Source organism: Ammodytes marinus (assembly GCF_949987685.1).
Source record: "Ammodytes marinus genome assembly, chromosome: 1".
Lineage (NCBI taxonomy): Eukaryota > Metazoa > Chordata > Actinopteri > Uranoscopiformes > Ammodytidae > Ammodytes > Ammodytes marinus.
In genome coordinates this window covers 280,540-295,274 of record NC_137230.1, presented here as the reverse complement: position 1 = coordinate 295,274, position 14,735 = coordinate 280,540, and the positions used below count along the sequence as shown (strand labels likewise).

Here is a 14,735-nt window from a genome sequence, read left to right as displayed (position 1 = left end):
TGTGTCCACAGAGAGTTTCAATCTTTCATATGCAATAAAACCTATTAAAAATGTACTATTATGATTAAAAAGTGCTTTTCTCATCAAAAGCAACACTAAATAATCTCTCATATCGATAAAAAAGGTTTTTCTTCAACACATTCATGTTTTATATGGTTTCAAAGTGGTGGGACACTTTGTCACCACCGTCAGACAATCCATTAAAGTGTAATAAAATAAGCCAAAATAAGGGGCAGCTGTCACTTTGAAGGACCTCATGTCACATTCTGCCTCTGCAGAGTACATTAGAGTCAGACAGACTCTGATAAGTGTTGTAGTTTTAGAATATTTTACATTCCAAATCTTGAGTCCTGCGTCACAACCGACTTACAATTTCTGAAGAAGTTATTTGAAATTTTTCGATCATTTTATTTTCCTGAAGTAGTTCAGACTAGCATCTATCATCAACAGAAAAACCAAATGGCTACTAGAAAAACTCCATTTGTTCTGTTTAAGAAACGTTACATATGTCAACGCCGTCAGATGTCAAAAAAAATTATAATCATATACACTCAACAAAAATATAAACGCAACACTTTTGTTTTTGCTCCCATTTTTCATGAGATGGACTTAAAGATCTAAAATTCATTCCAGATACACAATATTACCATTTCTCTCAAACATTGTTCACAAATCTGTCTAAATGTGTGATAGTGAGCACTTCTGCTTTGCTGAGATAATCCATCCCACCTCACAGGTGTGCCACACCAAGATGCTGATCTGACATCATGATTAGTGCACAGGTGTGCCTTAGACTGTCCACAATAAAAGGCCACCCTGAAATGTGCAGTTTTGTCTCACAGCAAAATGCCACAGATGCCACAAGCATTGAGGGAGCGTGCAATTGGCATGCTGACAGCAGGAATGTCAACCAGATCTGTTGCTCGTGCATTGAATGTTCATTTCTCCACCATAAGGCGTTTCAGAGAATATGGCAGTACATCCAACCGGCCTCACAACCGCAGACCACGTGTAACCACACCAGCCCAGGACCTCCACATCCAGCAGGTTCACCTCCAAGATCGTCTGAGACCAGCCACTGAGACAGCTGCTGAAACAATTGGTTTGCATAACCAAACAATTTCTGCACAAACTGTCAAAAACCGTCTCAGGGAAGCTCAACTGCATGCTCGTCGTCCTCATCGGGGTCTTGACCTGACTCCAGCTCGTCGCCGTAACAGACTCGAGTGGGCAAATGCTCACATTCGATGGCGTCTGGCACGTTGGAGAGGTGTTCTCTTCACGGATGAATCTCGGTTTACATTGTTCAGGGCAGATGGCAGACGGCATGTGTGGCGTCGTGTGGGTGAGCGCTTTGCTGATGTCAATGTTGTGGATCGAGTGGCCCATGGTGGTGGTGGGGTTATGGTATGGGCAGGCATCTGTTATGGACGAAGAACACAGGTGCATTTTATTGATGGCATTTTGAATGCACAGAGATACCGTGATGAGATCCTGAGGCCCATTGTTGTGCCATACATCCATGAACATCACCTCACGTTTCAGCAAGATAATGCACGGCCCCATGTTGCAAAGATCTGTACACAATTCTTGGAAGCTGAAAATGTCCCAGTTCTTGCATGGCCAGCATACTCACCGGACATGTCACCCATTGAGCATGTTTGGGATGTGCTTGACCGGCGTATACGACAGCGTGCACCACTTCCCACTAATATCCAGCAACTTCGCACAGCCATTGAAGAGGAGTGGACCAACATTCCACAGGCCACAATTGACAATCTGATAAACTCTATGCGAAGAAGATGTGTTGCACTGCATGAGGCAAATGGTGGTCACACCAGATACTGACTGGTTCTGAGTCCCCAGTCCCCCAATAAAGCAAAAAAATTCACATTTCAGAGTGGCCTTTTATTGTGGACAGTCTAAGGCACACCTGTGCACTAATCATGATGTCAGATCAGCATCTTGAAGTGCCACACCTGTGAGGTGGGATGGATTATCTCAGCAAAGCAGAAGTGCTCACTATCACACATTTAGACAGATTTGTGAACAATGTTTGAGAGAAATGGTAATATTGTGTATCTGGAATGAATTTTAGATCTTAAAGTCCATCTCATGAAAAATGGGAGCAAAAACAAAAGTGTTGCGTTTATATTTTTGTTGAGTGTACATTTTGAAAATATTTTTTGTGGCCGTCAGTCTTGGTGAATATTTGTGATCACTATACATCTCATGGGTCTAGCATAAATTGAGGGGAAATTAATTTGTGTTTTTGGTGTCTGACGGTGTTGACACAAAATAAGGAATGGCAAGGTAAAAAGTCCATTTTGATAAAAAGGACAAAAGCTGGGAGGTTGTGTCAAAGCTTAGCTCAGTAGCTTAGTATACACTCACCGGCCACTTTATTAGGTACACCTGTTCAATGGCTTATTTTTTTTTAAAAAAGCTAACCGGCCAATCACATGGCAGCAATTTAACCCATTGATGACGGCTGCTGCGCGATGCCACATTGTATCTCCTGCCTGATGCTGCGCCGCGCAGCATTGTTACTTTATCTAATTTTCATGGCGTGTGCAACATAGAATGCACCGTCATTGGTTCAAATACTCATGAGGTGGGTTTTGTCGTTTTTTTAAGACCACGTGACCACCCAAAAAATGTGTGGTTTGCCCAAAATCACTCCAATCAAAAAATTAATAAATAAATAATAAGGCTATATAGGCTATATTTTGCTGCTCCAACTCAAATTCAGCCCAGCCAGGCGATAGTTAAGTTTCAGTTTCGTTTTCATCTCCGTGGTATACAGCCGTTTGGACCAGCTGATCGGCTCCCGACAGCAGGAGTCAGTCTGCGTTCCAGTTGTACTGGGAAGTCGGATTTATGGTGCCAGTGATAACTGAACTAAATAATAAAATAAAGCTATCTTCTCCTTCCTATATCCGTCTATCTTTATCCCTCCACTGCACACTCAGTTACTACTATCCATGCTAAAAGGAAGCAGGATTATAACCTCGGTTAGCACATTATTTTTAAATATTTTATATTATTTATTCTTTTTTTTCTCCCCCATCTAATTTTGACGATTTTTAGAAAAATGTGTTGGTTTGTAAGCGCTAAGGGAGCATGTTTAAATAAAACCTGTGAACCTTAACTTTTAAATGTATTTTATTTCATGTTTCTATGTGCTACACAGGCTTAGATATTAAGGTTTTGGTAGACTTTACAATTCATACTATTTTTTCAGAAAACCCTCAGGCATTAAGGACATGCATCCTAGATTGCCATAGTCATCAATGGGTTAATGCATTTAGGCATTTAGACGTGGTCAAGACAATGTACTGAAGTCAAACCGAGCATCAGAATGTGGAAGAAAGGGGGTTTAGGTGACTTTGAACATGGCACGGTTGATGGTGCATGGCAGGATGGATCCATACTTTCATGTTGTTTACGCCAAATTCCGAACCTGCCATCTGAATGTCGCAACTGAAATCGAGACTCATCAGACCAGGCATGATTTTTCCATCTTCTATTGTCCAATATTGGTGATCCTGTGAGCGTAATTTTCCTGTTTTTAGCTGACAGGAGTGGCATCCAGTGGGGTCTTCTGTTGCTGTAGCCCATCTGCTTCAAGCTTGGTCGTGTTTTGCGTTCAGAGATGGTATTCTGCATACCCTGGTTGTAACGAGTGGTTATTTGAGTTACTGTTGCCTTTCTATCATCTCGAACCAGTATGCCCATCCTCCACTGACCTCTGACTTCAACAAGGCATTTTACGTCCACACAAAGGCCGCTCACTGGATATTTTTTCATTTTCTGACCATTCTCTGTAAACCCTAGAGATGGTTTAGAATGAAAATCCCAGAAGATTAGCAGTTTCTGAAATACTCATACCAGCCCTCTTAGCACCCTCAACATTGCCATGTTCAAAGTCACTTAAAACCCCTTTCTTCCCCATTCTGTTGCTTGGTTTCAAACTCAATAAGTTGTCCCGTCCAGGTCTACATGCCTAAATGCATTGAGTTGCTGACATGTGATTGGCTGATTAGTTATGTGTTAACAAGAAAATGAACCGCTGTACCTAATAAAGTGGCCAGTGAGTGTATGTTGGATACATACATGTAATTTAATTTGCCTAAACATAGGGTTTGTATTTTTTCAACATTGCACCCTGTTTTGTCCCACTTCTCAAGAATCACTGAAATCACAAAAAAGATAAATATACTGTATATGCAAACATACATGTTTAAGTAAATACTAATAATAAATAAAGGAAGGGGCTGGGGGGGGGGGGGGGTGGTCAGTTGCTTAAGAGCTAAATACGAAAGGATTCATTGATACAGTGTTTAAAAAAACAACAATATCTGAATATACTTATGATGGATGACCATGGACTCAAAGATGCATTAGCGGAGATTAAAAGCTTAGATTCAGCATCGAGTCTGAGCACTCTAATAAAATAGTTTAATCTTCTTAACTATTAATTCATATTTAGACATTCCCCCGATGCTTCGTGATAAATTTGGTGTTGATTGCGTGCGAGCACCCTCTAGTGTGCCTGTGTGAGAAATGTCAAGTCAATCGTACTTACGGTGTGAGGGACATGGCCTCTCAAACTTTTTTCAGTCGGGGCTTAATAACAGCGGCACCTTGTGGAAAATCAAAAAAGTGAATAATGGCACACCCCGTGTCTTTCACGTTCTGTGAAATGTTTAGATTTCTAAGTGTAACGGTGGGGCAGGAGATAGAGCTAGAAAAAGTGGTGGAAGAAATAAGAAGAAGCAGAAGAAAAAGTTTGGTGGATAACAAGTTAAGGCCCTCAATTCTGAGAATAATCTCATGGTATGAAAGTTTCCAAACTGAGCTGCTTTGTTCATAACCCACAGCCTTGGTGCTTTCCATAGTAGTGCCCTCTGCTGGGCAAACTATTTCATAACACCATTTATGGATTACCCAAGTATTTTGCCAGCGCTGTACAACATTTTTTTTTAAAGAGTAACATATTGGCGCATTTATGCTCACATTAATGCCAATGCATCTGTGATAGCCCTATATTTACCATTAAAATAGGCAGAAAGTTATTTCGGAAGGGCCCTCATTTCCAAACAGTTGAACTATTCCTTCAACCAGGTTACCCCCTTTATTTTTGTATAATAATTGAATGTCTTTGTGTTTGAATGTGAACCTCAGCCCTTTCATTTGTTGTATGTGCTGCAGTTGGAGAGTCTGAACCAAAGTGAATTGGCATCACGGCTAACACTTAACTGCCAGAATTCCTATGTGGAGCCACACAAAATAAAAGATGTTGCTGTGACCATTATAGATGTAAGTGTTTAAACATCTCTTACCATCAGAAATACAAATGTCCATTTCTGTTCATTTCTTCTACAATAACCTTAAAGACTCTGTAAACATGGTGTAGGTGTTTGATCAGAGTGCCCTGTCCCTGGAGGCCAAGGAGGAGATGTACAAACTGTATCCTTACGCCAGAAGGGCTCATCTGAAAACAGGAGGGAACTTCCCTTACCTCTGCAGGAGTGCTGAAGTCAACCTCTACATACAGGTCAGAACTTCAATTTGTGTTAGACAGATAAGAAACGTTGGTAATACTTAATAATAATGTTCATTTATAAGTGATTCATAAGTCATATATAGAGTTGGATAATGTTGCAATCATTTACAAAACGGTTATATATATTTGTAGATGATTAATAAGTGCTATGCTAACATATCACAAATGTGTTGTAAGTAATCTGTAAAACTTTTAGTAAATCATCAAATGCGCAATAACAAATCATTGGTAAATTATTAATAAGTAATTTACAAACCTTTCTGCATCCCCCCAATCTAAAGTGTAAACCATTTATCAGGTTTGAATGTGTAGTAGGGCTGTCCTTGACTAAAAGTATACATGGTTGAATCTGATTAGTCGAATCTTGCCTATAGTCGAATCATGTTCATTCCAAACAAAGACACTGAAAGACACAATTATAGTTTGTCTTCTTGAGTTGGAATAAGAATTTATGTCTACCTTAGTCTTTGACTTACACTTAAGGAGATTGATTAAAAGCTTGAGTTGGTTTATTAACAGTACATTATAATAGGCTGATATGTATACCATAAAAGGTGATGTATCATGATTGACTGAGATAATCCAAGCTAGAAATATAAATTGAACTTCTACTGATCATTTGCAAAGCTTTGTGAAGACCATCACGTTGTAAAACAACCCAATGTTAAAGTGAAGAAACATTTTGGATAGCTGGTTTTGTGATTTAATCTTTATCAGTGTCAAAATATGGCTAAAGAATGTCTAAAAGTGACAGCTGGAGGAGATTTTCAGTGGTGGCAGGGGGACAGACGAGCACAGTGCAGTTTGTCTGTTATCTTGAGAGTGGTCTTTGGGGTGAGGAAGAGAGGACATATGGCACAATAGCCAAAATGGAAGCCAATGTCGCAAATGAGAATATGGATCGATGAGCAGGAACATTTTTGCAAGATTCAACCATTCAGATTCAACTATGTACATTTTTAGTCGAGGACAACCCTTCTACAAATTCACTCCTGATGAATGGTTTACACTTTAGATTAGGGGGATGCAGAAAGGTTTGTAAATTACTAGTGCTGTCAAACGATTAAAATATTTAATCGCGATTAATCGCATTAATGTCATAGTTAACTCGCGATTAATCACATTTTTATCTATTCTAGCCTAAATGTCCCTTGATTTCTTTTTGTCCCATTATTTTTTCTAATTTTAATGCTCTTATCACACCCATTCTCTACACCCTTGTAATTCAGTGTATTTCTTCTAAAATATCATAATTTGCAATTCAGTGCAAATAGCCCACAATGTAGATCTCTCCAAGCTTTCTTTTCTGTTCTTTTTCTGCGAACTCCCAGACTCACACACGGAAGAAGCTACTAGGAAAGGGTCGCACAGCTGAGCTAGGAAGTGCTAGGTTCCGGTTTCTGCTTCAAAATAAAAGTCAGAATTGACTGGACGTTTAGCCGTTTTGCCAGTTAAATGATTTTAATGTGAAATTACGCTGTAGGACATGTTCCGTTTTAATTAACAGTAACTTAACATGACGAGCATTAATCGCGCGATAAAAAAAATCTTGCCGTTAAAATGGGTTTGTGGGGGGTGCCTTTAGCTCAGTTGGTAAGGCGTCCCCTCCATGGGCCTCGGCCAGCAGCGGACCCGGGTTTCGATTCCAGCCCGCGGTCGTTCTCTGCATGTCACTCCTCTCTCTGCCCCATTTCACCTCTGTCTCTACACTATCAATAAAGCATAAAAATGCCAAAAAGAATCTTAAAAATGGGTTTGCATTAATGTCGTTAATGTTAGAAATAAAAATATACGTGTTCTTTAGCCTTATTTATGAAGGAAAAAATGCCATGTAAAATTCGGAATCTCGGCCTCAGTATTTATTTAAGTAAATTGACAAGGCAGGTTGATGTGATCACATCGAAGTTCAGAGAGAGAGAGAGCTCAGTTACAGATGCCCAGTTATGTTAGTTTTCGTCTTGCGTCCTCCTCTCGCCCCAGGAATTCTTCTTATCTCGCCGAACTGCTAGAGGCCTTGACAGTATCTATGTAGGAGTTCAGTGAACAAAAAGTCCTTTGTATTGGCTGCTACAGTTTTATTCCCTTCTGCTGGGAATAGAACTCCTTTCTCACATGAGATTTCATGTGAGCCTGTCCTTAGTCTGTCTTGCGTAATTATCAGTTAATGAAGACGTTAATAGCCTATATATATATATATATTGTTAGTTGATTATATCAAATCTATTTTTCTGTCATTAATAACGAGTTAAACTGACAGCACTATAAATTACACATTAATAATTTACCAATGATTTGTTAATGAGCATTTCATGATTTACTAAAAGCTTTATAGATGACTTAAAAACACATTTCTGATATGTTAACAAAACACTTATCGTCTACAAATAGATATTATTGTTTTCTAAATGATGAGTTCATTATGATGTAAATAATTAGACTTCTGAATGATTCATAAATCAACATTATTAAAGTGTTACTGAAAAGTTTTTTGCATATAGCTCTCTTTATAAAAGTTACATTTAATTACAACATTTTTCCCCAAACCCACACCAGCTTGAAACAGGTATACCCATTCTACCCTGTCAAAAGCTTTCTTTGAGTCTAATGACTGGTACCTCTCTGGGTTTGTAGAATATTTAAAACACTTCTTACATTGTGAAATTCCTGACATCCCAAAATAAATCAATTTTGATATCCATTTTGATATTCTTGACAAAGAATGTTCAAATCCACATTTAAAAGACGTTTTGGCCTTACATTCTCAAATGTATCATTTGTCTTTCCAGCATTAGTAAGAAATGTGATAAGAGCCCCTCTTAATGACATTGGAACAATCCCTTCTTGGAAAGATTTGTTTAACATTTCTAGAGGTTCCTTTAACTTAAATTAAAATTTCCTATGAAAGTCTTTAGTTACGTTGTGTGGTCCTGCAGCATTCCCAGATTTGTCTCTGTGTTTTGATGATGCTGTTGCTTTTTGTTTGTGAACAGATTCACCTGCGTCAATTCCACGGGACCAGGTACGCTGCCATTAGTCCAGCCATGGTGAGTGCTGAGGAGCTGGAGGTGCAGGACAGCCAGCTCAGCAGTAACTGAGCATTGAGACCACGTCCCTGCCCCTTGTGAACATTTCTAACAGCTTCTATCACTGTGCTCCACTGATGACCTCCTCCAGATTTTCTATGAAGCTCAACAGCCAATCTCCGAGGCAACACAGAATATTTTCATTTGACAGATGAAGAAATACTTTCAAGTACATCAAGGGTACTGGGACACTACAAAATAATCTTTTGACACCTTGCCTTACGTGGAATGACTCTGATACACTCATAAACTGCCTGAACTGCTAGCCTCACATGTTAATGTGTGTACATTAATATGTATTACATGGCTATCAACCAGCCGGCTATGTAAGTAACAAAATTATGTCATTCAAATCGAGGTGACAAAATTGCTAGGTCTGGCCCGAATTATTCGAATATCCGAGTATTCGTTTGTTAAATTAGTATTCGTAGCTCAATTCAGTATTCGGAATATTATTCTTTTTTTCTTTTTTTCAATTTTTTTTTTCTTTTTTTGCATAAGTAGCTCACACTGCAAAATATTTTGTAATATTTAGATACACAAGTTATACAACAATTGTGAAAAAACAAATTAGACGTTAATTTAAAATATATTAGCGGATTATTTGAATTTTGACCTAGTTGGCTGCTGACCTTTCAAAGCGCAACTGGTGATATCAGGTGTAGGCTACCTGATGTTACCAGAGCGAAGCAAACTAAAAGTGGCACCAAGCGCAGTAGAGAGAAGGATGGAGGAAGAATAGATTAGGTGTTCCTTTTAACTCTATACCACAACATAAGCGCGATTTTGGAAGGAAAAGTAATGCTTGGCGTAATGCTAACGTTAGCTTAGTTTAGCTGTTTGTGTAGGCTATGTTTGCTATGCAGCACTGCTATTGCCCATCATCAACAGTGACTTGCTTGCATCATAGGAATACGGGGTCAATAATGGATATAATATGGACACAAAAGACTATAAATATTGGATCTTTGTATGGATTTATAAATCACGCTCGATTTCAATGCGTACATTGGGATTATTAATGTTGGTTTTGATGGTGTGTTTTTTTTAGAACAAGTTTTAATCCAACGAGTAATCGAAGCCTGTAAAATGGTATTTGGGCCAGTCACTGGTTGTGCTGAGAAATACAGTTTATCTCTACGGCTTTGTGTGATTCTATGAAATTAAAATCTGTGAAATCCAGTGAATTTTTTGAATATTACAATTTCCACTCAAGGGTGACACTGTTTGAAACGTGGCTGGGATAAGTGTGTAAAAACATTCAAACCTCAGCACTGTCTCATTGAATGAGTCCATCTCTTGACCTGCCAAAGAAGAAATGGAACTTCTGTTTTTACAAGCTAAAATTCACATTATCCCTGGATATTTTGTATTGTTATGTTTACCGCTTCAGCCATTCATCCATGTGCTTCTGCAGCTCATCACTTTTCTCTGTGTCTTTACTCTTAAGTTTTAGAATAAATACTTGTAAATTATGTTCTGTGCCCAGGGCCGCTGTTAAGCTTTTGGGTGCCCTAAGCAGAAATTGTCAGTGATGCCCCCCCCCCCCCCCCCCCCCAAAAAAAAAAAAAAACACCAAGAAGCTTGCGTCCGTAGGGCGCGAGCGGAAATTTTTTGGCCCTTGCAAGATCTCTGCGACTGCTTTTTGGCACACTTGCTGTAGTGATGAGTTTTTGCGAACAGCATTTACTAACAGAAAGAACAGCTTAACTTGTGAAAAAAGAAAAAAGTTGCCTAGTATCCTACTAACTGCCTTTGCAAAGGAATTGAGTGATAGGATCATAGACAGATTATGAGATAATGGGCCCCTGGGGACACACTCTTAAAGGGCCCCCCACTTGTCCCTATCCAGTCAGGTACACTGAATTTTCTACACGGATACATACAATTAATGGCAAAAACATATTAAGGAAGTCAGTGTTTCCCACAGGATTTTGGGGTATTGTTGGAGGGACCCTGTACCTTGTTGGGGGGTCCGGGGTATGCCCCCCCCCCCCGAATTTTTTTTTACCTTTTTAAAGTAAAATGCATCAATCTGGTGCACTTTGTGAGGAAATTTGAGAGACTAGAGAGATATCAAATCCTGAGATGCAGAAGGAACATTATTTTTCAGATTTTTCTTTTTACTCTTTACTCGGCAACTGTAAAAACAGTAGATTGGTCTGCAGACCCATGTTCTATGATGGAGGGGCCCATTTCAACAGATAAAGGGTGGATATGAACAATTTAGAATTCACACATATAAAGCTTATTTGTGTATGTGTGAGGGGGCCTTCAACCCCCTTAGACAGAGCTACTAATACTGTTGTTTTTAACTTGCTTTTGTATTTCTCCCCTACTAGTTCAGGGGCCCATGATGATTTCTATCTTGTTACATTTTAATGAGTACTTATATTTAGGCTATTCCTTTTTGGACCCTGTTATTGACATCAGTGACTGAGCTCTTTGACTATGCAACATGAAAAGTTACTATCAGTATCTCTGGCTAAGGGCCCCCCTGAGCCCTTGGGCCCCTGGGCCTGTGCCCGGTGTGCCTGTGCAGTAATCCACCCCTGGATAGGTTACACAATTAAGAAAAAACAACGATGGGCCTGTTCATAACTAATTTATATATTTTTTGTAATGTAATGATTATCATGAACTTTAAAAAAAAACTATTTCGGGGGGCCCACGGACCATATCTTTTTCCTTTTTAATTAAAAAAAATAAAATAAAAATTATTTTTAAAAAAATTGGGGGGGGGCCCCCCAGGAACTTGGTGCCCTACGCAGTCTGCGTACTCTGCGTATAGGGAGCGGCGGCCCTGTCTGTGCCTTTTGTAAGATATGATTTAACACATTCTCAACAGACTATTCAATTACTTTCTAGCAGAAAAACAGTTGAATGTTGAATTCTGCTAATGACATTGGCCCTCATTTACTGATAAGTGCGTGGAAACGTTCTTACTTGCCACAAAACGAAAATTAGGCAATATCAACATCGGATTTAGGAAAAGTGTGTAGGGGAGAACGGGGAATGTGAGACATCGGGTAATGTGAGACACGCCGTGTATCTAGGCAACGGAACACATTTTTGGTCATGTGAGATTTATGTTTTCAAGCCCCTCTCATTTCCCCTTGGCCATGAAGGAGAGGACCTCAATGCTGATGTTGTAAGCATGTTTTTTTTCACAAAAATTTATTTTTTGCCTGTAAAAGTACATTTCCTTGCTGTCAACTTAATCAACTGTACCAACATATGAAACCATGTGATGATGATAACTGAAGATTAGCCTGAATTGCTGAGAGGTAGTTTTTTCTCAAATTGTGGCAGTGGGGTAAAGTGAGACAAATGCTGTGGGGTAAAGTGAGACAGTTTCTGTGCCCTCTCTTAATGAATCCATTATATTTGAGGTAGCAAGGAGACTAGTTTGAATAAGACAAAAGACATTGCGGGCCGAAGGTGGGGGTTGAATGGTTGAAGGGGTGTCAGCAAGGGCATGGTTTGGCACGTATGTGGGGGACAGGAGAGTGACGTAAACAGTGTGTAAACATCAGCTGGAGAGGACGCTGGCGCTGTCTGTTCGCCGCTTCTCCAAGCTATTTTTGGGCCAATTTTGGCCAATTTTATTTTAAAAGTGATTTTTTGTGGACCTTTGGTCTCTTCTTGGTTCCCTGCGGGCTACACCAACATCGAAAAGCAGGCTTGTGGACTGTCTTTGGTTGTTCCGGTTTTGTTGTGGAGGAGCCGTGTAGCTCACTTGCTATTTTGGCATCCCTAGCAACGGCTAAAAACAAGTAGTAATTGTGACATTTTCCTGGTCACTACTGGCGTTTTCTTCGGTGATCCTGGTGAGGAATATGCCCCGGTCAACCTGCAAAGCTGTCTCTACAGTCTCATCGTGGATTTTTCTACACTGCCTCTCAGCTCTTCTCCAACTGCTTCGGGTCCGTACCTAACTGCTAACAGGCTAACATCACTCTGGCTGGTTCGATGTTGACCTACTTCGCCTCACAGCTGCTGAAGTACAACAACCGCTCCATCCCACCCTGTATTTCCACCATAAAGCAGCTAGGACTATTGCGTAGACCTCGATATATACACAGAGGCTCAGGGAGAAACTTTATTTATGGTCAGCCTGCCGGCTTCATCCCATCCGTCTTGTCCCCTGAGACGGCTGAGGGCAAAGGACACAACATCGCGAGATCCCCGCAGTCCCGGCTGGATGGATTTCATGGAGTGGATTACAACCTGCGCGGAGTGGATTTTAAGGCTGCCGGCTTCATCCCATCCGTCTTGTCCACTGAGACGGCTGAGGGCAAAGGATACAACATCAGCATTTCCTTCCCATTCGTCCGGTTGCCTCTGCCACGTCATCGGGACTCGCCCGCTGTTGGGCCATTCACCGCTTCTGTCGGGCAGCAGCTCACCAGGCAGGACAGAAAACATGGACTGGGTTTCAATCCTTCATCGCCAGTGACCCATACTGCGGTTTGTGTGACTAGCTCCCCCAGCTACTGTCCACCTCCGGCATCACCATGTAGATTACTGGCTACTTCACCTCCCCATACTGTTACTGTTTATGTGACTAACCCGACAATACGTACAAGAAACACTTGTCACTTTAATACTGCAAACCTGTCAAACTTGGTATCCATCCATTCCCTTTCAGCCACAGTCTGCTGTAGTAAATAGGGCTGACAATGCTTCACACTCAAACACACTGAGTTTGGCCTTGTTGTCAGGTAAAACATTTTTAATTAATGATTTTATTACCAAGCACAATCTTGATTTTATGTTTTTAACTGAAACTTGGTTGGACCCAGACAACAGCTCAGCTGTTCTTATCGAGTCAACCCCCCCCCCCCCCCCCCCCAACTACACTTTCGAGAGTGAGGCCAGAGCTCATAGGAAAGGTGGTGGAGTTGCTATTTTATTTAATGAATCTTTAACATGCAAAAAGATGTTTTATGGAAACTTTGTTTCATTTGAATATGTGGCTCTCAAGTTAAATTCAGCCTCTCAAGCTATTTTTATTAATATCTACAGGCCACCTAAATACTGTGCACACTTTTTTGATGACCTTACTGGACTACTGTCTGTAATCTGTATGGAGTTTGACTGTTTATTGATTGTTGGGGATTTTAATATACATGTGGACAAACCCGAGGACAGAAGTGCTAAAGAACTATGCTATGTACTGGAAAATGTTGGACTCTCTCAACACGTAAACCAGCCTACACATAACAAAGGTCACACCCTGGACTTATTAATTTCAAAGGGCCTGGACATTTCAAACCTTTTAGTGTCTGATGTGGGTCTCTCCGACCATTCATGTTTGTTTTTTGGGAGTACAATATATTTGCACACAACTGCAAAAACAAAGGTTATCAAAAAACGGTATATTACTGAAAACACGAGTGAACAATTTATCCAGGCATTTTCTCTGTCCCCGCTCCTCCCCTGTATCTCAGTTAATGAGCTTGTATGTAACTTCAACTCAAAAATTACAAATGTTATCGATGCTATTGCACCCACCAAGGTGAAAATCATCTCTGGTAAAAAAAGGTCCCCCTGGAGAAATACCCCTCAGGTCAGAATTGAAAAAAGAGAGTGCCGTAAAGCAGAACGCAGGTGGCGAAAAACAAATCTAAATGTTCACTATAACATCTTCAAAGAGAAACTACGCACGTTTAACCTAGAACTAAGAAATGCAAGACAGTCTTTCTTCTCTGACATCATCACCAAAAACAGCAACAATGCACATGCCCTGTTTGCTGCTGTTGACAGGCTAACAAACCCTCCTGTGTCAGTAGCGTCTGAGCATCTTTCCACGAGGGCCTGCAATGAATTTGCCTCCTTCTTTACTGAGCAAATTCATAAAATAAGACAAGCTGTCACTGCATCAATACCAGGTTCAAGATATGTTTTATCTCTGTACCCATTTAAAACGAATTCAGATGACATGACAGAGTTTTTTCTGATAAACAAGAAAAACCTGGATGACATTATACAACACCTGAACTCCTCCTCCTGTTGCCTTGACATTCTGCCCACAGGCTTCTTTAAAACAGTTTTTAGCTGTATGGCCTCAGATGTCCTAG

At 40.2% G+C, this 14,735-nt stretch overlaps 1 protein-coding gene across 1 annotated transcript in view; it reads left to right on the top strand.

Moving 5' to 3' along the window:
- The window catches only part of spg21 (SPG21 abhydrolase domain containing, maspardin), a 44,679-nt gene extending 34,479 nt beyond the window's left edge, over positions 1–10,200 (top strand). The window contains exons 7-9 of the mRNA XM_080027272.1: positions 5,215–5,322; positions 5,420–5,560; positions 8,560–10,200. Coding sequence (XP_079883398.1) covers positions 5,215–5,322; positions 5,420–5,560; positions 8,560–8,664 — 354 coding nt within the window. The 3' untranslated portion in view covers positions 8,665–10,200. The remainder of the gene's footprint in view (positions 1–5,214; positions 5,323–5,419; positions 5,561–8,559) is intronic.
- Positions 10,201–14,735: the final 4,535 nt, after the last annotated feature.